The 22,510-nt window shown below is 47.1% G+C and overlaps 2 protein-coding genes across 2 annotated transcripts in view; one reads left to right on the forward strand and one right to left on the reverse strand.

The window, feature by feature from the left end:
• CAMK1G (calcium/calmodulin dependent protein kinase IG) overlaps positions 1-20,530 on the forward strand; it is a 30,894-nt gene extending 10,364 nt beyond the window's left edge. The window contains exons 2-13 of the mRNA XM_033197697.1: positions 908-1,028; positions 6,233-6,361; positions 9,473-9,547; positions 12,107-12,245; positions 12,898-13,021; positions 14,439-14,514; positions 15,550-15,662; positions 16,436-16,514; positions 18,055-18,142; positions 18,368-18,792; positions 19,368-19,495; positions 19,623-20,530. Coding sequence (XP_033053588.1) covers positions 937-1,028; positions 6,233-6,361; positions 9,473-9,547; positions 12,107-12,245; positions 12,898-13,021; positions 14,439-14,514; positions 15,550-15,662; positions 16,436-16,514; positions 18,055-18,142; positions 18,368-18,792; positions 19,368-19,458 — 1,431 coding nt within the window. The 5' untranslated portion in view covers positions 908-936 and the 3' untranslated portion in view covers positions 19,459-19,495; positions 19,623-20,530. The remainder of the gene's footprint in view (positions 1-907; positions 1,029-6,232; positions 6,362-9,472; positions 9,548-12,106; positions 12,246-12,897; positions 13,022-14,438; positions 14,515-15,549; positions 15,663-16,435; positions 16,515-18,054; positions 18,143-18,367; positions 18,793-19,367; positions 19,496-19,622) is intronic.
• Positions 20,531-21,462: 932 nt separating this feature from the next.
• Positions 21,463-22,510, reverse strand: part of LAMB3 (laminin subunit beta 3) — a 150,854-nt gene continuing 149,806 nt past the window's right edge. Inside the window, exon 24 of the mRNA XM_033197651.1 lies at positions 21,463-22,000. Within this exon, the coding sequence (XP_033053542.1) occupies positions 21,864-22,000 (137 nt within the window). The 3' untranslated portion in view covers positions 21,463-21,863. The remainder of the gene's footprint in view (positions 22,001-22,510) is intronic.

A 22,510-nucleotide genomic window follows, 5' to 3' on the forward strand; every position in this document is an offset into this window, starting at 1 on the left:
CAGAGAAGTTCTTTCACATGCTCTTTGCTTGGTTGGCTCCTTCCCAAACTTTGTGTCTCAGCTTAAATATGGCCTGCTCAAGAGGCCTTCCCTGGCCTTTATCTAAAGAAGACTCTCCCTACTTATCTCTACAACAAACCCAGGTTTTTGTCTTTCATGATTTTCCCCACACTTTGTAATTGTACATGTGTGACTTTACTTGCCCATTGCCCATCTCCTTCAGACTGGCACCCTCATGAAGGCAGGGCCAGCATCTGTGTTGTTATCAGTACACATCGGCACCTTGCATATAGTAGGTGCTAAATAAATATTAGTTGACTGTTGAATACGTATGGTAACTCCAGAACTCTGATATAAATTTAGGAAATGATTCAATTTAGATTTTCATGAATAACTATTTGCCCAGCACTGTGCTAAATGTTGTAGGAGTTACAAAAACAGCACAATACTCATTCATTTAACCCACAACAGGTGGGAGAGAGGTACTAGTGAGAAAAATTGAGGGAGGTGGCAGAGTTGTGACATTAGAGAGGAAGCCTGGCTGACTCTGTAGTCTGAGTAAACATTATGACTATCATTTGGAAAACATAGGACATGCCTCAGCTCAGCTCAGATCCCCTCAAGGTGGATAATCCCAGGTTATCTACACACGTACTCACTACTGCCCTGACGTGAGCATGCAGCAAGCATAGTACCCATGTAGTAAGCATTCCATGAATTTGTCCTTGTACTTTTTATAAGCAAGTGTGGAGATAGTTTTATTTTTGCCAGTTATCCAGGTTTGCTCCTAATCCTTCCTTTTGATAATTACAGAAAGATGTGAGTATTGCAGCCTGTTTTTAATCTTGTTTGACAAAGCAACTGACCAGACCTTTTTTCTCCTCCTTCTCCCCCTGTTCCAATAAAGCATCCTCAGAAGCTTCAACTCTGGAGGCGATGGGTCGAAAGGAAGAAGATGACTGCAGTTCCTGGAAGAAACAGACCACCAACATCCGGAAAACCTTCATTTTTATGGAAGTGCTGGGATCGTAAGTCCTGGGGCTATGAGGCCAGGTGGGCTGGGCTGCCTGCAGTGGGAGGTTGGAAGAGTTGTTCTCTGCTGGCTGCAACTGATGAACTGGACTGAGGCTGCTGTGACTTCATTTCGATTTCTTTAAGGGACTTAGGGAGAGTTTTGTGGCCTGGAGGATGGTGGGTGGAGTGGGTGGCAGGTACTTTGGGTAATACCAAAGATGATTTAATACATTGGATATAGTCCCAGCTACTCGGGAGGCTGAGGCAGGAGAATTGCTTGGCGGGAGGCGAACCCAGGGAGGCGGAGGTTGCAGTGAACCGAGATTGCGCCACCCTCTCTAGCCTGATGACAGAGCCAGACTCTGTCTCAAAACAAAACAAAACAAAATTGGAGCCCTCAGGGAATACCAGTCCCTTTCCCCCAGGGCTTACCTCCTTCCGACCCACCTGCAGTGACCTATCCTCCTTCCAGATCTGTGACAGCTTGTGGGTTCTTGCCTCTGTCACAGGAGAGGGGAGTTGGAGAGCACTTCTGGAGGGCCAGTGACCCTAGAACTTTCCCAGCCTCCTCCCCCAGCATCTTCATTTCTCCAGCAGTGAACAACCTCATCTTCTGCTCTCACTGGAACAGAAGGGGCTTTTGAGGTCCAGGGAGCTCATGGGTCACACACACCTGAATCAGCCCCCTGCGCCACCATCCTCCCTCCTCCATATCTAAGTGTTTCAGCTGTGCTGTAGTCCATACCTCTGCCAGCCTGCAGGGTGTCTGAGCCTGCCCCTTGAAGATGATTACACGACTGGCAGACCACAGACAGTTTGTCTGGAGCTGACTCTCCACTTAGTCCTGCCTCTCCCCTGGGAGGCTGCAGACTCTGACGCAGGCTGGCAGCAGCTCCGGGCCACTGGCCCCCAACCCCCTCAGAACCCCAGCTGGTCAGCTAATTAGTCTAGGCTAATTGGGCCTGGGCAGTGAGGAGCAGCCAGCGGGCTGTCCATCCGGGTAAGCTTTCTCTGTAGCCAATGCCACTTCACTTTGCCCTGACTAGGAGGCAATGACCTCAGGCAATGACGGCTGCCCACACTCGCGCTGTAGACAGAGAAGTGACTTCTGAGCCCTCCTGGCACAGGCAGGTTGTCAGGCTGTGAAAGTGCAGGAGGATCCCAGCGGGATGCTGGTCATGAGAGCATGGGCCTTCCATCAAAGGCCTTTACCAAGACGGGAGTGACGAGAGAGGGGGTTTTGGCAGGAGAAAGAGACAAGGCTCACGAGTAAGTCAGAAATGATTTGCTAAGTGTTCCAAAAATCCAGAGGAGAGGAGAGAAGGGAGCCCAGGTTGACAAGAATTTACCATCTGCTAGACTTGTGCTGTAGGACTCCAAAGATGGACACACCTTCCCTTTTAGAGCTCAGTGAAGTTTACCATAGCAGCACCTAAATCTGGGAGAACATCGGAGTCATCTGGAGAGTTTACGCCTCCAACTTTTAACTGTGAAAATGTTTAAACATATGGAAAAGGTGAAACAATGGTAAAATGAACATCAGTATACCCACCATCTAAATTCAACATTGTTAACAGTTCACTATACAGTATGTATTTTATATCACACACACACATACACACATACACATACATGTACTGAACACTGAACTATTTGTAAATAAGTTGCTAACATGATGACATGTCACCTCTGAATCTTCTGTTTGCATCTCCTAAAATAAAGGCATTTTCACATATATCTACAATATCATTGTCACACGCAAGAAAATGAATAACAATTCCTTTTAGCCTGGGTGACTTTTGAAAAATAAATCCCTGGTCTCAGACCCACTAAACTGGAATTTTGGGAGATAGGATGCAGCAGCCAGGAATCTATATTTTAAGTGCTGCTGGTGTTCTAATGTATCTAGCTCAGCAGTGATTTGAAGGGAGCAGGAGGACAAGACAGGAGGCATGTCACAGCTGTTGCAGAAGTTAGAGCTGAGCGAAAGAGAAGACACCTCAGTGGTGCTCGGGATGAAGACCAGTGTCCCCAGGCTGCAGATCCCCCAGACTTACCATAGTGGGGTGCGGTTCAGAGTGGACAAGTGTACAAATTATGAAAAAGTTGCTCTTTTATCTAGCCTGCTGTCTGCTGGGGCAGGAAATATAATAATTATCATATGAACATGTATGATAACTTCAAGGTGAATGGCACCTGCTGGAGTTGTTGCACTGCACAACCTGCCCAACCATAGCAGGGGCCCTGTCTTAAGTGTCCATTTTCTGTGGCCTCTTAATATGTCATTCTTATGTGTTGTGTATGTATCTGTTTTTCACACTGAATCCCAAGCTAGACCAATACTAATCTCAGTGCCTGACACAGAGAGGTTCCATCAGTTCAATAAGCATTCATTGAATACCTGACAGCATTTTTCAAATCAAATGCTAATTGCTTACTTGTCCCTGTTCCTCACTATTCTATAGGCTCCTTAAGAATGGAAACACTCACCTTTTAATTTCCAGTATCTAAGACTCAGTAGGTGCTCAATAAATCTTGGTTGAAGGGATGAGTAAGTGAATGGATTAACAGAGCAAGCTCAGGAGGCTTTGATTAACTCAGTTCCAAGTGCAGCTGGGAAAACAGGAAACTCAGACACAGGAAACACCAAGTAATTTCTAATGCAGATTTTTAAAGTCCTTGTAGAAGCTTGACTCCCATTGGGCTTTCATTCTAGCATATCCAGATGGCAGGGTCAAGGATGGCTCAGCTGTTTCCTTACTTAGATTCTCTCTCCTCTTGTACTACTGGGTGTGCTTCATAATGGTATTCAAATAGTAGTGATGATAATAATAGTATCTAACACATATAGTCTTAATAGATGTCAGAAACACTTTTAAGCAATTTGCATCTATCAAGTCATTTAATTTTCTAAACAACCTTGTGAATCAGATACTATTGATACTCCAACTTTTCAGATGAAGAAACTGGGAATATGGGAGTTAAGTGACTTTTTACCCCAAAAGCTGAGATTCTAACATGAACAATCAGGCTTCAGCATCCGCACCTAGCTTAACTGCTGGTCTGATGGTCTGGTCTTCAGAGGACCCCTTCAAACCAAGAGGCCTGTAATTTGGAATCCTACCCTGTATTCCCATTGGTTCCACCTTCTCTGTCTTCAGAGCCTGCCTCAGAGACTGCTAGGTTCTCTCTTTTGTCTTTGAAGATCCTACTGAATGAATGAGAGGATGATCAGCACCCTGGCCTCTGATAAGGGTGATCATCACCATCTAAAATTGAGAGAGAAGTCTTTTTGTTCTCATTGTATTTCCACTGTGTCCCCTGTGCTACCTCCAGCTGCCACTCCAGTGTGCCACACTGAGTCACATTGAAAGTGACATGAATTGACTCTGTAGTGGCTTCTTTTTAGTGGACTTGCCAAGTGGAGAAATCTCTCCACAGCTGCAGTGGAGTCTCTGTCTCTAGGGGTCATTCCCAAACTATAGAACTAGGAAATAATACACGCCTAGTCCCTGAATCTGTGGTGGGATCTTTTTCTTCCAATATGATCTTTAAATTAGAAAGCACATTAGCATGTCAGATACAACTGCCATCAGCATAACTCAGCAGCGCCCAAATGACAGTGAAGAGTAATGATCAGCCTTTCCCTCAGCTACTCTTTCACTTTGCCTCTAAGTTTAATTGTTTAACTTTTTAGGTGGAAATAATTTCAAACTTAGAAAAACATTTAAAAAATAAGAATAACACCAGGCGTGGTGGCTCATACCTGTAATCTCAACACTTTGGAATGCCAAAGCAGGAGAATTGCCTGAACCCAGGAGTTCAAGACCAGTTTGGGCAACTGTATTAGTCTATTTTTATACTGCTACAAAGAAGAGCTCGAGACTGGGTAATTTATAAAGGAAAGAGACTTAATTGACTCACAGTTCAGCATGGCTGAGGTGGCCTCAGGAAACTGAAAATCATGGCAGAAGGTGAAGGGGAAGTAAGGCTCCTTCTTCACAAGGCAGCAGGAAGGAGAAGTGCCAAGCAAAGGGGGAAGAACCCCTTATAAAACCATCAGATCCCATGAGAACTCACTCACTATCATGAGAACATCATAAGGGAAACTGCCCCCATGAGCCAATCACCTCTACCTGGTCTCTCCCTTGACACGTGGGGATTATGAGGAGTATAGGGATTACAATTCAAGATGAGAGTTGAGTGGGGACACAAAGTCTAAACAGATCAGCAACATAGTGAAGCCCTGTCTCTAAAAAAATAATAAAATAAAATAAGAATAAGAATGGTAGGGCCGGGCGCGGTGGCTCAAGCCTGTAATCCCAGCACTTTGGGAGGCCGAGACGGGCGGATCACGAGGTCAGGAGATCGAGACCATCCTGGCTAACACGGTGAAACCCCGTCTCTACTAAAAATACAAAAAACTAGCCGGGCGAGGTGGCGGGCGCCTGTAGTCCCAGCTACTCCGGAGGCTGAGGCAGGAGAATGGCGTAAAACCCGGGAGGCGGAGCTTGCAGTGAGCTGAGATCCGGCTACTGCACTCCAGCCCGGGCGAAAGAGCAAGACTCCGTCTCAAAAAAAAAAAAAAAAAAAAGAATAAGAATGGTAGAAAGAATTTCCAAATGCCCACTGCCCAGATTCACCTCTTGTTCACAATTTCCCCCATCTGCCTTCTCATTGCAATGTTCTCTGTAGATTTGTAGAGATAGATGTAGAAAGATGATTCTTTCCTAATCTCTGAAGAGTTAGTTGTGGACACCATCACCCTTTACCCATCAAGGACATTCGTGTATATTTCTAGGGATGGAGTATTCCCTTACGTGACCACAGTACAGTTCTCAACTTCCGTCAATTGAATATTGACACATTAAGTGTACCTAGTCTGTCATCCATATTCCGGTTTTATCGATTGACCCTATTATGTGTCTTATAGCATTTTCCCTCCAGTACAGGCTCCAGTCTAGGGTCTGGTATTGCACTTCGGTGTTATCTCTCCCTAGCTTTTTATGACATTGGCATTTTGGAAGAATACAGGTTCCCCTCTGCCCTTTTTTAAATTTTGTATTTTCCTGATGTTTCTTCCAGATTTAAATTCAGGATATGCCTTTGTGGTCAGAGGACTACATAGACTCTGTTGCATCCTTTCTCAGGTCTCACATCTGGAAGTGTAAGATGTCTGCCCCCTACTAAGTTTTATCTTTTGGTATCTTCTCCTTAGAGGAGCTTTCTCAGAAGTGTTCCTGGTGAAGCAAAGACTGACTGGGAAGCTCTTTGCCCTGAAGTGCATCAAGAAGTCACCTGCTTTCCGTGACAGCAGTCTGGAGAATGAGATTGCTGTGTTGAAAAAGTGAGTGAGTCTTAGGGTTGATTAGATGTCACTATGGGATCATAACATTTTCTTCATAAATTTCCTTCAAGAAGGACTAGGACTGGATTTCTGCACCCAAAGGCACTGCTCCCTTTGATTGAATTGATAGGTCAGTTCAGTCAATTAGCTAAGTTTAGTTGGACAGCTGTCCTAGCTGATTTTTTCTTTTTGGCAGCAAATTGATGCGCAAACCCACTGGTGGCAGAACTAGTTTGTGCACATAGGCTGGAGAGTAATTAGCTCAAAGGAACAAAAATCAATTGAGGGCCAACACGAGGAAGAATTAATAATTAAGGAAGCAGCGTAAGATTTGGAAATTAGCTTCAATTTATACCAAAGCAAATGGAGGTTCAGCACCCCAACCATTATGATGAAGGCGACACTACAAATCATCAAATGTTTACAGCAAGACTCTTACAACAGGCCCTTGTGAAACCCTTATGGTGCACCAAAAGTGTATTAGGCACATGAACACAGGATCAGGACCACAAGGATGAGGCAGACAAAAATCTGTACCCTCAGGAGCCTACGTTGGATATAGAGGTGCCCATAAGAAAATCCAACAAAATCAGATGTAAGTCACACTAGCAGAAGGCAGACTTTGGAGGAGATAAAGATTCATTTTGCCTATGTGTGTGTTTTTATGAGTATGAGTTATTGGACCACTTTCAAAGAAGATGGACCTTGATGGATGAGTCAAACTTTGTGGGGGCAAGAAGGGCAGTGCAGAAAGGGAATTCAGGCCAAGAGTAGCATAAACTTTAATGTAGAACCATGTAAGTGCGAGAGCTTTTAGGGAAGAGTGAGTATTTGAAATCCTTGAATTTAGAGTGCGTAGTATTAAGAGACAAGTGATGAAACTAAAATCGTGAAATAAGACCTGATTACAAAGGATCTTAGATGGCATGATAAGGAATGTTGGCTTTATTCTGTGGGCAAAAAAAAAGTCATCAAAGGATTTTAAGTGAGGAGTCACACTGTTTGATTAACATGTTGGAGCTATCCCTCTCAAGCACGGTGGAGGATGGATTGGAGGGTGCCAGCCTAGAGGACAGGAGGCCAATTATAAGACTTTCACAATAATTTAGGCATGGGTTGAGAATACAAGAGAAGGTGGTGGCAGAATCATGTGTGCCTAAAAGGACTAGATTACAAAAGATGTTTCAAAGAGAGAAGTGACTGGGTCTGGGGTTGACTGCTAAAAGTGTACAAGACAAAAGCATTAAAAGAGACCCTGAGATTGAGCAATTAAGTGGACAACTATGTCATTGCTTGGGATAGAGAACAAAGAGGATGTGTACACTTGGATGAAATAGAAAGAAATTGGTTGGAACATACTGAATGTAAGTATCCACCTATCTCAACATGAAGGCATTTTGTAACATGCTAGAGACATAGGTCTGGGATCCAGGGAGATTAGGGCAAAGAAAGATTGCCAACTAATTGAGAGCAAGGACCATGTCATCTTTCTTATTATTGCCTTGTATCAACAGTATTTATGCTCAATAAATGTTTGTTCAGTGAGTGAATAATTGATAAATTAATGTTAGCATTGCCAGCTTATGAGTATAGGTGAATTCATCAAGTGACAACTGCCACAGGTCTATATTTTCTAAAATATTGTAAAGAAGATAGCTACTATTGATTATGTGTTTACTCTTCCCCAGGCACTGTATTAAGCATTATGCATTATCTCCTTTTATCCTGATACAATTCTATAAGAGACACATACTTTTCAGACAAGGAAAGTAAGGGTTTGAAAACTGGAATAAGCCAGCTGAAGTTACCTAATTGCCTGAACTAGATGTGAACCCAGGCCTGACTGAGTCTGAGTCTGAGTCCAAGTCCTTAACCCCTGTGCTGCACAGCCAGGAGTAAAATTCCTAGAGAATTTTCTCCTTTACAGGCATGCACAGCATTGCTGCCTGGCAAGCCAAGCCCCTCTGCCAATATGATTATTCTGCTTGATTCAGTCTTTGAGTAACCCCAAACAAGGGTAATAGAGGGCCGGACTTCTCCACCATGATACTGTCGACATTTTGAACCAGATAATTCTTTGTGGTGTTGGAGGCTATCCTGTGCATTGTTGGATGTTTAGCAGCATTTCTGCCACTACCCACTAGATGCCAGCAGCACCTCCCCCTGCGCTAGTCGTGACAATCAAACATGTCTCAAGATATTGCCAAATGTTCCCTAAGAGGCAAAAGAATCCCTGGTTGAGAATCACCTATCTAAGTCATCCCACAGAACTAACCCTAAAAATAAGCATCTACCTTGCTTCTCACGATATCCTGGAACACTAATTTTTCAGCACTTCCTCTGTGGTTATCCAAGAGGAGGCTCAGCTCACCTGAATCCTTCCCATTGTATACAGGTTGAGCATTCCTACTCTAAAACCCAAAATTCTCCAAAATCAGAAACATTTTTAGCATTGACAGGATGTCACAAATAGAAAATTCCACACCTGACCTCATGTGACAGGTCACAGTCAAAATGCATTCAAAGTTTTGTTTCATGCACAAAATTATTTTTTAAATATTGTGTAAAATTACCTACCAGCTATGTGTATAAGGTACACATGAGACAAAAAGAACTTCATGTTTAGACTTGGGTCCCATCTCCAAGGTATATCATTATGTACATGCAAATATTCCAAAAACTCTTCTAGTCTCAAACATTTTAGATATGGGATACTCAACCTGTACTTTTTAAATGCAATATTTCTAACATCTGAATACCCACTTTGTAGAATAACCTAGTGTCAGGTATTCCCTTAGCCTTCCTCCATTCTTCTAACTGTCTCTTTTAGTAAAGTTTAAAGAGATTCCTGGCATAACAAGGAAGTGTTTGTTTCCTGAAGGAAGGATGATCAATTATTCATTCAGTAAACATAGACCGAGCACCACCATAGGAATCTTTTCTCTGGGATTAATTTGTGACAGTCTACTTATTATGAAGACTTCACAAAGACCTAGTCTTCCGAAACATTGCCATCAAAAGCCTCCAACAGAAACTTTTGGGCTAGGTCTGCATTCTTTGTCTGGACAACCTGAACCACATACCGTTTATCATGCACTTTATTTTTCCCAGGATCAAGCATGAAAACATTGTGACCCTGGAGGACATCTACGAGAGCACCACCCACTACTACCTTGTCATGCAGCTGTAAGTGATAGGCAACTTACTTCCTCCACAGAGGCCTGGTGGGGCCTGGGAGGCCTAGAGGAGGTTGGTCGCTGGTGAGGGATGGACAGTGATTCAAAGACAAAAACGAAGACTTCATTCAGGAGGCTCAGAAATGCCAAGGGTCCTTTTAGACTGAGTGTGCCTTTGGTCATGGGCAGGTTCTATGTGGGCCACAGGGTAAACCTGGGTTGATTATTGAGCTCCTTTGCACCAGAACAACCCTATCGGTTGTTAGAACATATCTTACTAGTCAGCAAATAGCTGCGACCCCAACCCATCCATGGCCTTCTGCTGCCCAACCCCTCCTTGCCCCTTGCAACCAAACAACTGAAGAGGTAATGCCAGACTAACAAGGAGTCGCCAGAACCCTTTCCTGGCACCATGGCTTCAGTCCATTTGGACCAATACATGTTAATCAAATTGGATAGTAAATGCTTTAACATCACTCCAGCATAAAATCACTGTAGGAGCAGAAGTCACAGGTAGATATATTTCAATATAAAGAAAGATTTTCTCAAAAGAGAGCCACCCAAAGTTAAAGACGGGCTGTGATTGTGCGTGTCCACCTGTAGGACAGAAGTGGTGCTTCATTAGCAAGGTCTCTGTGTCATTCCCACATCCAAACAACAGTTCTGCCTGACAATGACTGCTGTAGAGATTGGTCGGTGTTCATGAGGACTCAGCATTGGGCTCAAAGACACTTCTGTTTATAAAGTACACACACACACACACAAATACACACACTTGCACATGCACACACACACACGCACTCACACACCACTCCGCAATCTCAGCGTGGCTAGACACAACATGGTTTTTGGCTGATGGGCTGATTCCTAAGAAACTTTAATGAGCTAACTCAGGCCTAAGCAGCTGATTAACTGGGGGGTCATCTGATGGCCTCTAAAGAGAGGTAGCAGGCAGTCAAGGGAGTGAGATGGGAAGGGCCCCTAGTGGCACTAACAGGTGATCAGGGATCAGGTACTTCAATGAGGCCAAGCCAACAGGATTAGCACACAGTAATTCAGAAGGCAGGGAGGCAAGGAGATGGGCAGGGCTGGACGTCCCTGAGGAAATACCAAGCTTCCTCAGAGCATAGCTCCAGGACTCAGGCCCCTCAGGGTTAAGAATTCATAGCTCTGTACAAACAGCGTATTTCCTACAGGCCTTCAGCTACTATAGGAGAGCCCAAAGTCTAAAGACCAGAAGCCAAAGAGCAGGATGAAGTGAATTTTGATTGGAGAAATTCTGTTCCCTCATCACTAGTTGGGCATGAATGACCACATCTAATGTCATGGGAAAGTGATAAGGGGAACTAGGAGGGTGAAAGGACTAGAACCCCTGGCTCATGGTTGAAATAGTCTGGGAATGCTTATCTCAGAGAAGACAAGGCCTCTGGAGAGCATTTCACTATCTTTGAATACTTGAAAGGTGCACAGGAAAGGCTGTTATTCTTGTTCTGTGCAGTCTCAATGGGTAAAATTGGTAGCACTGGTAGAAACGACAGGGCATCAGCTTTCAACATAATGTACAGAAACATTAGGAAGATGCCAAAAAACACTCTGTCTTAGGAGGTAGAGTGTTCTCTGACACATAAGTGTTCTAGTACTCACTAGAAAACTTCTAGGCAAAAATAGTGTAGACGGTACTCATGAGATAAAAGTCGGACTTGATCTTTTTTTTTTTTTTTTTTGAGACGGAGTCTCGCTCTGTCGCCCAGGCTGGAGTTCAGTGGCCGGATCTCAGCTCACTGCAAGCTCCGCCTCCCGGGTTTACACCATTCTCCTGCCTCAGCCTCCCGAGTAGCTGGGACCATAGGCGCCCGCCACCTTGCCCGGCTAGTTTTTTGTATTTTTTAGTAGAGACGGGGTTTCACCGTGTTAGCCAGGATGGTCTCGATCTCCTGACCTCGTGATCCGCCCGTCTCGGCCTCCCAAAGTGCTGGGATTACAGGCTTGAGCCACCGCGCCCGGCCCGGACTTGATCTTTAAGCTCCTCTGAGTCCTAAGATACTCTACCATTTGAGTCTCAAAGCACCCCTACAGCCCTACCTGTAATTCCAGCTTACAAAGTCCAGTTTCCCAAAATGAGGAAAGAAATCTTAACGTAAGCACAGTTAGTTTCACTTTCATGCCTTCGCTTTCCTACTTTGCTTAATTTCTGTGTCAGCCCTTCTTTCATCATGGCTTCCTGTGTCATAGGCCAGGAAGGAAGGTGGCTAAGAAGTGTGTCCACACTAAGGGATTATTGGCTTCTTGTGCAACCCCAACCGGAAGCATTTACATTTTAAAGGAAATTTTCAGAGAGAGAGAGGTCAATGCTTGGCCCAAAGAAATGACTGCCTAGTGATATCACTCCAGGTGCCCAGAGTGGGTGTTCTGAGACTGGAGTAGTCCTGCCAGCAGCCCTTCAATCACAGTTCATGGGCGCCTGCCTGTTCCACCACAGCTGTGTCCCCCATGGCTTCAAAGCAAATACCTTTGCATTACTTTGACCTGAAATAAGAACTGAAATCCTGTCTTGATCCTATGCCCACAGTGTTTCTGGTGGGGAGCTCTTTGACCGGATCCTGGAGCGGGGTGTCTACACAGAGAAGGATGCCAGTCTGGTGATCCAGCAGGTCTTGTCGGCAGTGAAATACCTCCATGAGAATGGCATCGTCCACAGAGACTTAAAGGTGTCAAGCCGGGAGTCCTGGGTGGGAAACAGATAATGACCCTTAAGGAAGCTGCATGGGTCATGAGACATCTAAGCTCCATAAAGTAAGGGGGTTGGACTAGTGACTCCCAAGGCCCCTTCTGCCCTTAGATTCCTTAAACAGACCTTGGATGAGTGAACAATGGTTACTAATTTGCACCTCAATCTTTTCCTGAACCTTTCACTATGCCTAACCGTATTTGGATACCAAAATAATACACACATTTCTTAAATCCAGCCACAGTCAAAACCCAATGCAACAAAATACTTACTGAGGGCCTACATTGTACTAGGCATTGCATTGGACTTTGGAGAGATCAGACACCATTAACCAAAGATAGGTTCCCTCAAAACACAAACAGTCCTGGGGTAGTTGGAAGTGAGGGAAGGAAAGGGTGAGTATATTAATGGTTATAAGACTGAGCAAAGTCAGAGCCATAAGCAAGAGGCAGAGTGCTGGGGTGCAGGGGTGAGGGTGCAGGTAGGAGGAAGGAGGGAAGAATGGAGGAGGATGGGCTGGCCTTGAAGTCAGGAGCCCAGGGCTCAGCTTCCTATGAAATTATGTATCAAGGAGAAGGAAAATACTTGCTTCAGGTGGTTATATCCTACACTACATATTTTTTCTCCTACAGCCTGAAAACCTTTTGTACCTTACCCCTGAAGAGAACTCTAAGATCATGATCACTGACTTTGGTCTGTCCAAGATGGAACAGAATGGCGTCATGTCCACTGCCTGTGGGACCCCAGGCTATGTGGGTAAGTCTGGGAGCAGAAGGAAGGTTGACCAGTTGGCTACATTCAACCACATGCCTATCACTCACAGAAAGGGGTAATTCTGAGAACATAGGGTTCAACTTCAGGGGCTATCCAGGTAGGACATCCACTTACAAGGTTTAGGGCCAGCCAATTCATCCATCTCAAGATCCGTCCCAACTGCTCCCAAATGCTACATTTTTAAAGACCGCCTACCCCTGAGCCCTCCACAGTTCCTGCCTATGCTTTGGCTCTCATTTCTGCAGATAGACTTTGAGCCTTTGTCTTTCCAGCTGGACCAGGGGCAGACAAGATCACAAACCCAGAGATCAGCAGAGAGCTGAGGGGTTGAGCACTCCTTTCTCCCACTCTGGAAGAGACATTAGCCCCCAGTTGTTGGGAGCCAGGAAGCACAGGATATTGAAATTGGGCCTAAGGAACCCAGAAATGGGCTCCTAAATGTCCACCCAAGGAAGCACTCTGGGAAACTGGCAGAGGCGGAGCCTCCTGCTTGAACACTCCTGTAGGTTTCCAGGGCACCCAAAAAGAGTGAGAGCAGGCAGGACACCTGGGAGAGTATTATTGGAATCTACAGGAGAGAAAGTTGAAACTCTGAACATCCGCTCCTGTCCCTTCCTCCTTCACTAGTAATCATCTGTTTGCAGTTGGGTAATGGGAAGCAGAGCTCTGACTCAAGAGAGGGAATCTACCCCCCCAGAAAGTCAGGTCATTCACTCATCAGTAGGTATTGAGTCCCACCAGGTACAAAGTTCTGGTAGCTGCGATAAATATAGAAGGTAACTCTCTACACTCCGCAGAGGAGTGTAAAGACTTCCTAATCAGAGGAAGTCATGGTTCACGCCCTCTGAAAGCTCTCAATCTGATGGGGGAGACTAAATGCCTCCTATCAGAAGGTACCCACGGTCTGATGGGAGAGATACTGCCTTTGCTCCAGGATCTCCTAACCTAATGGGGGAGACTCAGCCTCTGCCTCCCAGAGGCTCCCAGTCTAGTGGAAGAGAAACAGTCCTACACTGATGATCTCCAAGTCTGAAGGGAGAGAGATCACCCTTGCCCTGGGAATCCCCTATCTGAATGGGGAAACAGGCCCTGCCTTCAGAGAATACTCACTGTGATCAGGGAGACATAGCCCTGGAGATCTCCAGTCCAACAGGGGAGTCATCGACCCTGTCATGGGGAAATTCACAAACTAATGGAGAAGTCACAGTCTCTCTTTGCAGGAAGACTTAGTCTTCCCAGAAGAGACACAGCCCCCAGCCTTAGGGAGTTTTCAGTCACCTAGAAACACCACCATCCCATGGTCTTCCCCAGTCTGCTTCTCTAAGCCTGACCTTCAGCCCCCACCCCAAATCCCTCTCCTCTTGCCACCAGCCCTGACTCTGCCCTTGGTCTGCTGCAGCTCCAGAAGTGCTGGCCCAGAAACCCTACAGCAAGGCTGTGGATTGCTGGTCCATCGGCGTCATCACCTACATATTGTGAGTAGACGCTGGCCTGGGTTTAGCTGCTGAGAAATCTCGGAGCCTGCTTACCCCTTCTCATTCCCTCCTCTGTCTCGGCTCCTCTTCCAAGCATGTGCATATGCACAGACACAGGCACACAGGTGCACACACACACACACACACATACATGTACACGCAGCTTAAAAGCTTCCTCTCTCTTGACCTCCACTGAGTTTTAAAACAGAGCTCAGCATGAATCCACTGCACAGCCACCTGGCACTCCCTCCTCTTGCACCCCTGCCCCATTTACTGCCTATAAATGTGTTGGATCCCACTCTGTGGAATGAACAGTGAAAAAGAGAGAGGCCAAGCCAGTCTTGGAAGCCAGGTGGACCCACTGTTCCTGCATCTCAGCTTTCTCTCCCAAGGCAAAACCATGGCCTGGATGAAGCTGGTCAGGGCTTCCCCTTTTCGCTCCTCTCCACACATTCCCAAGCTCTCCCTTTCCTAACCTGCTCATCACCAATTCCCCACCATCCCTCCTCACCTACAGCAAACTTTGCTCTTAGGAAAATAACCTGGTTTCAATTATCTCCTCCATTTATGTTAAATAAGCACTCTCATTTATTTGCTCAACCAATATTCGTTGCCTATCTACTCTGCATCTATCCCTGTGCTAGGTTCTAAAGAATCCAGCAGTGAACAACACAGCCTAAATAAATCCTTCATCAAACTTACAATCAAGTAGACAGTCTACCCCATCTTTCTTAAAGATATTTTATATAGCATTCATGAGTCAGGGAAAGTACAAGGAGAGGTGGCAAGGGTTTGAGGGCATAATGTACGCAGAGACCTTCTAGGGATGCCTGTGCCAAGGCTTGGCACTTGCATAAACACTTCATGGGACCTGTACCATTCTTGAATTTGAGGCAGATCCGTGTCCTGGTCATACCGCTGTTCTGGGACCTTCATTGCCCACCTGTATATACAGTGGGAGCCTGGGGGAGCAGAGAGGCTGGCTCAGGGAGGACAGGTTTTTCAGTAGTGTACCGCCTTCCTGTCCTGCTGCAGGCTCTGTGGATACCCCCCATTCTACGAAGAAACGGAGTCTAAGCTTTTCGAGAAGATCAAGGAGGGCTACTATGAGTTTGAGTCCCCATTCTGGGATGACATTTCTGAGTCAGGTAAGGCCAGTAGGCACGAAGAAGAGATAACAGGCTCAAGGTAGAGGCTGCCAGGCAGGAGAAATGAGCTTAACAAAGGGTGACAGTCCTGGCTCTTCAAAGTTCCTGGGGATCTTACAGAACAGGCTGCCAAGGAAAGTGGAGAAATCTTCATCTGCTTCAAAGACCCAATAAATTATTTACTTCTAAGGGCTATGCTTTTGTTTTTCTGGGGTCAGAACCACAGTATGCCTGATAAGGAGACGGCGGGGGGAGCGGGGGCAGTTCAGATGAGGGGCCAGGAGGGCAGAGCCAGGTGGTGAGGGGAGAGTTCCAGGCAAGAGCAGCAAAACCAAGGGATTAGATACCAAGAAAGACCATGCAATGTCTGTGTGTGAGAGAAGATGATCATTACGTGATTGTTGGACCTGTTAAGTGGAAATTGGAGCTGGAACAATCTAGCACTCACATGTGTGCCCATGTGCCAGTGCTGGTTCCTGTTTCCATGCAAACATATGCACATGTGGTGTGCAGGCACATGGGGGCCTCGTGACCAGTGATGCTTCTGCAGTGCTATGTGGGTGAGGCGGCTTGTAGCTTCCCTTCTTTGGTGGTTTATGGTGGGTTGTTGTTAGGTGGTTTGGATTTTTTTTTCCTCTTCTAAGACTCTTAAAATTGCCTCTTTGGAAGATCAGCTAAAGATGCATTCACTGCCACCCACCAGCCCGGAAGTGAATTTCCATCAGTCATGAAATCTGGTCCTTAGTCGTCGTGTCTTTGATTGCTCCCCTTAGCCAAGGACTTTATTTGCCACTTGCTCGAGAAGGATCCGAATGAGCGGTACACCTGTGAGAAGGCCTTGAGTCACCCCTGGTGAGTGAGACATGGAGTGGACTCTAGACCCCAGCCCTGTAGCTCCCAAAACCAGGCTGACTCATTCAACATTGCATTCCTCTGGAATCTGCTTGCCTCGATCCATTTAATGTTGCAACGAGCAAGGACCATGCCATTGTTCATCAGGCCCAGTGGAGATTCAAACAGCATTCAGTGGAGCAGATTCTGGTGCAAGGGTAGCAGCTGGGTTGTCTGGTCAAGTGCAGGAGGCAGGTGCAGCCAAGTGCTGTCATTCAGCACTGGGATAGGGTGCAATGCTCAATACCAGTTACTCAAGAGGTGCCAGGAATGGGCAACTCTGTTCTGCCCTTAAGAGCTTTGTTTTACTCAGGGATCAATAACTGTTCCAGGTGAAGTGATTTAGGAATAATTGCAAAACAACCAATTGGCAAAATAGGAAAATCTTAAAATACTTCTTCATGTTACTCCCCAACTCAATTTAAAATAGCTCCCCACTTTGCACCCCAGCAAGCCTGGATTCCTTTGTCTTTCCAGTTTCCCTAATATGGCCTGACCCTTTATCTCCAGCCTCTTTTCCCAGGATCGCCACCATACCTCCTCTGTCCAGATAGGTCTGGGAGCTATCTCTGTCTTCCTGCCATCCCTCACCCCACATACCAAGCTCTTTCTTAACTACACCTTGGATCAGATCATTCTCACTACCTACAATGTCCTGCTTCTTGCCCTGTATGTAGCATCCTTCAGGATCCAGATCAGTCTCTGCCCTTCCCTGAAGCCCCTGATCCCTGCAGCCCATCCCAATCTCCCCAGTTCTCTTTATTAATCACACAGCTTACCATGCATTACTGCAGTCCATAGCATGAGCAACACCCCCACATAGACTGTAGTGTCCTAGGGGTTAGGGCCCATGTCTCTTACTTCTCGAGGTCTGTTAGTAGTTGACACAGTACTATGCACACATCAGGTGTCTGAGAAACACTTAGAGACCAGTAAATAAGAGGCTAAGGGGATAGAAAAGGGGCAGCCTATGCCAGATGGCCTTATTGAGGAAGGCTTCCAGGAGCAGGTGGGTTCTAGGCAAGGTTTTGAGCTAAAGAATGGTGACTATGCTAGTGCCCTGTGATGCTGGGTCCAATAAACTTTTTCTATAAAGCAGCAGACAGTAAATACTTTAGGCTTTCCTGTCCATACTGCATTTATGGCAACTACTCAACCCTGCTGTCACAGTGCAAAAGGAGCCACAGACAATACCTGAATTAGTGGGCACCGCTGTGTCCCCATAAAACCTTATTTACAAAAACAGGCAATGGGCCGATTTGGCCTATGGGCCATAGCTTATTGACCCTGCTCTAAAAGTTTTTGATTTTTCCAAAGCTAAAGCCCACTCTTACCTGCCCAGGGGGACAGAGAACGCCTGCTTGTAGCCCTTACCTGCTGTGGGCTGCCTTTCCTCTGCATACTCTACCCAGCTCTCACTTGGACCTGCAGGCACCCTGCCCACCCCCTGGCTGAGTGTCCATAGCCACCAGTAGCCAGGTGTCCCCTCTTACATCCACAGGATTGACGGGAACACAGCCCTCCACCGGGACATCTACCCATCAGTCAGCCTCCAGATCCAGAAGAACTTTGCTAAGAGCAAGTGGAGGGTAAGCTGTCCTCTCCGAGGGGGTGGGAAGGCTGTTCTGGGCCGGCAGGAGCTGACATAAGGGCTTTCCTTGCGATGTCCCAGAAGGCACTGGAGCTCACTGTACCCTCTCTGAAATGAGAAGTGGGCACCCAGGTTTCAAGAGGCCACAAGGCAAAGGGAAAGTTTAAGCCCCGAGGCCCTCTGAGGTTGCAGAAGGCCAGAGGCTGCTCTTGTGTCTCCTTAGCAAGCCTTCAACGCAGCAGCTGTGGTGCACCACATGAGGAAGCTACACATGAACCTGCACAGCCCGGGCGTTCGCCCAGAGGTGGAGAACAGGCCGCCTGAAACTCAAGCCTCAGAAACCTCTAGACCCAGCTCCCCTGAGATCACCATCACTGAGGCACCAATCGTGGACCAGAGTGTAGCAATCCCTGCTCTGACCCAATTACCCTGCCAGCATGGCAGCCGGCCCACTGCTCCTGGTGGCAGGTCCCTCAACTGCCTGGTCAACGGCTCCCTCCGCATCAGCAGCAGCCTGGTGCCCATGCATCAGGGGTCCCTGGCCGCCGGGCCCTGTGGCTGCTGCTCCAGCTGCCTGAACATTGGGAGCAAAGGAAAATCCTCCTACTGCTCTGAGCCCACACTCATCAAAAAGGCCAACAAAAAACAGTATGTATTTTTAGCCAAAGATGGAGCCCCAGCTTGGGTCTGAAAGAAATCGGCCAACAGGACTGAAAGAAATGGACACAAAGGCCTCTCCCACTTGCAGGCAGCTCTACAGGGAGGGATGAGTTCTGGGTCAGGGGGCAGGGAAAACGCTTCTAGCCCTGTCCCCATCACTTACTAGCTGTGAGGCCATTGACGAGTCAGTGAATGTCTCTGCTTCTAGTTTGCTCATCTGTAAAATGGGTTGAAGTCTATTTATTTACTCAGCCTGCCTCACAGAGGTGCTATAAAAGGTTAGTGAAGCAATAGAGATGATAAAAGCCTACAGAAAACTGGGTATGTGCAAGTGGTGAGCATCAGATTCCCTGAGTTTCTAGGGCCTCTGTGCTTTGGAGGAGAAAGGTTAGGGGGGCTTGGTTATCTTTATCTTTTCTGCAGGGTCTTGAACTTTCTGAACCTCATGAGGGGAGAGCTGAGTGGATGCCGCAGGCACAGAGAACTACCACCTCTGCCCTGCCCCATTAACTCTTCTTCTCCCCTCAAATACTTCAAAGGTTGTTGCTTCATTTCCTTTCTAGGAATTTCAAGTCGGAGGTCATGGTACCAGTTAAAGCCAGCGGCAGCTCCCACTGCCGGGCAGGGCAGACTGGAGTCTGTCTCATTATGTGATTCCTGGAGTCTGTGCCTGTGTCATTGCAATTTTCAGGTGAGGAGGGTCACAGCGTGAGGCTTGGGGAGAGTTTCTGTCCCAGAGGAGAGCCCCATACCAGAGTGTGAGTGATGGGGTCTGAAGTGGCAGCCCCACCCTCACTCTGAGCCCCTTTCTCTTGCAGGAGACATGTTCAGCTCCTCTGCTCTTCCAAACCTGGTGTCTATCCAGCAGAGGGAGGAAGGCAGAGCAAGTAGAGCAGGGCCTAGCAGGAGCGGTTTCTGGCCGGAAGCACCAGCCTGCTGCCAGCAGGGCAGCCCCTCACAGGAGGCCCGCGAGGGAGCCCCAAGGCATGGAGCCTTGTTGAAGCTGTGAGCAGGAGGAGTGGCGCCTGTAGGCTTCCAGGTCTCCCTGACCTGCCTGCTCTATGCCCCCACACCCTACGTGCCGTGGCTCTGTGCAGTGTACGTAGATAGCTCTCGCCTGGGTCTGTACTGTTTGTCGTGAAAAGCTTAACGGGCTGGCCAGGCTGTGTCACCTCCAAGCAAAGCCATATGGAGCATCTATCCAGACTCCCACTCTGCACACACTCACTCCCACCTCTCAAGCCTCCAACCTCTTGGCCAGATTGGGCTCATTAATGCTGTTGCCTGCCCATCCGCATGAATGACAGGCAGCTGTCCATGGTGGTCTGCCTGTGAGCTCTTCAAGTTCTAATCCTTAACTCTAGGATTAGCTCCCAAGCGCGCTGAGACCCAGCCAGGCTGCTCCCGGTACACTTCTGGCCCCTCTCCCTGCCTCAATCTAAAAGCCGTGCCACACCCTCCAAAGTGGAATGGAAAGAAATTCATGAGTAAGGGCTGCAAGGAATTCTTATCCCGGCCACATGCCCTCCGTGCACACACCCAATTGAGTTAACCTTGGAAGTTGACTATTTTAATGTCTGCCAGGAGTTCTAATCCTGCCTCTGTTCCCTTTTCTCTCCTTGAAAGTCCAGCATACCGTTCTTGTCCTTCCCCAGTCTTCTCACCCTCTGCCCCTCCAGCTTCATGCTCAGTGTTGTGCTCAATAAAATGGACATATTTTTCTCTATGATGCTTCATTTGGTTCTTTCAAAGTCAGGAGCAGTTCAGGGACTTCTGAGCGTGTCTAGAGTAGAGAGTGCGTGGATGGCTGGGGTGAGTAAGGAACCAGCAGTTGTAGCTGAAGTGCATACAGATGTGCATACAGCAGAGTACACAGTGCTCCAGGCACCTAGGGACATGAGTTACACCATTAACTCATTACTCCTCACAACAACCCCTTGGGGCAGGTTCTGTTGAAACCCAGGCAGTCTGGCTTTAGTGGCCATTCTCTGAATGGCCGTATCAGAATAGCATGAGTTTGAGCCCCAGCTCTGCCCCAAACTGCCATATATGTGACCTTGGGGAAGTTACTTAGCCTTTAATGCCTTGGTTTTCTCACTTATCCAATGGGAATAGTAGCACCGCCTGCATCATGAAATGATGCAGATGATGTGCCCAGCCTCGTGGCCAATAAATAATTAAAATGATTAACAATGATCAAGAAATTAATGTAGATAAAATGTCTAGCACAGTGTCTGCTTGGGCCATGGTTAACACACAAATGTCCATGCCATTCCATATCATCCTCCACCCCACCCCACACACATATCCATTTACTTCACTTTAAGGCCCCAAGAGACACAGATTCTAGTCTTAGTCCTTCCTCTGAAAGCTGCATGAATTTGAACGGAACCTTCCCTTCCCTGGATTTCTATTTCCCCATCTGTAAACAAGAAGTTGAATCACTGCTTAGAGATGAAAACTGCTTGTCTGGTTTCTCAAGGGTAGAATCCATCAGGTTCTGGGGCACAGGGGCCCAGACTCCCTAAATCTGGGTATCCAGCAAGCCAGGTGGAACAGAGGAGAGCAAACCATGGGCTTGAACAGAGGAGTCCCCCACAAACCCCAAATAGGAGACAGAAACAGTGGCAAGAGTTTACCCAGTGAGGGGACAGACCATTTTTCCTTGTTGAACCTCCAGGCTCTTTTCCAAAGATTTTTATTTGGCTTTTCATTTTTACATCACTTTTGTTAAGTTTTTGTGTTTGGTCCAGGATTCTTCCCCAGTGGAGAACTAAAGGCGGGGGATACTACCCAGCCCAGCTTCCTTGACTTGAGAGCTCCTAGTTTCAATGGCATACCAGTCTCCACCATCTCTGTCTGTCAAGTGTAACTGTCCCATTGACTCAGGCTCAGCTGCAGCTCAGGGTGATCTGAGCTAGCTGTACACCAGGGGTGGTCCAGGCTGTGCTTTGGCTGCATGAAAGACTCCTGGAGATGGAAAGCATTCCAAACCAATCTGCCCCTAACTAAAAGCAAAGGGGGCAGGTGAGTAGGGAAAGGGGCTGGAAGCTGTAGTATCACTTGCAGGTGGCATAGTAGAGCACACGCTCATTGATGTGGTCACGGATCTGCTCCACACGCTTCTCCAGTCCTGTCAGGTCCGCTGAGCGCAGCATGATGGCCTGGCTGCCCCGCAGCAGCTCCAACTCCATGTCTGAGGCAAATGGAACAGCAGCAGGAGGAGGAGTTGATGGTGAGACTCCCAAAGACTCCCAACCCTTCCTTCCCCTCCTGCTAACTGGAAGTAGCATGTGCAGAGGAAGCCTCGCCAGAAAAATATGGCCTCTAAGGCAGTGGTGCCCCCCCATCTTCATGCCTCCCTAGCCCCTATTCCATGCTTAGAAACCCGGCAGGGGCCAAATGCAGCAGGCCCCCACTCCTAACTATCCCTGGGCCCCTGACCCTCTGGGCTCTCACAGTTGTCCCAGGCTAATGAAGGAAGTCACAGACACCAAGATTAGCAACCCAGTGCTGTTGGGCTCAGACAGCTGCCATCCAACCAATGATCCTCAAGTAGGCACCTTGACAAAAGAGCTGGATGAGTGACCAGAATTCCTCCTCAATTTCCCTCCCCAAATGCCACTCCAGATAAATCTAGCCCTCCTCTTCCAATTCATTCTGCATACAACCACTAGATGATGCATAGAGGTTTAAAGAACTCTGG

Source organism: Trachypithecus francoisi, unplaced genomic scaffold, assembly GCF_009764315.1.
Source record: "Trachypithecus francoisi isolate TF-2019V2 unplaced genomic scaffold, Tfra_2.0 Lachesis_group5, whole genome shotgun sequence".
NCBI classification, from domain to species: Eukaryota; Metazoa; Chordata; class Mammalia; order Primates; family Cercopithecidae; genus Trachypithecus; species Trachypithecus francoisi.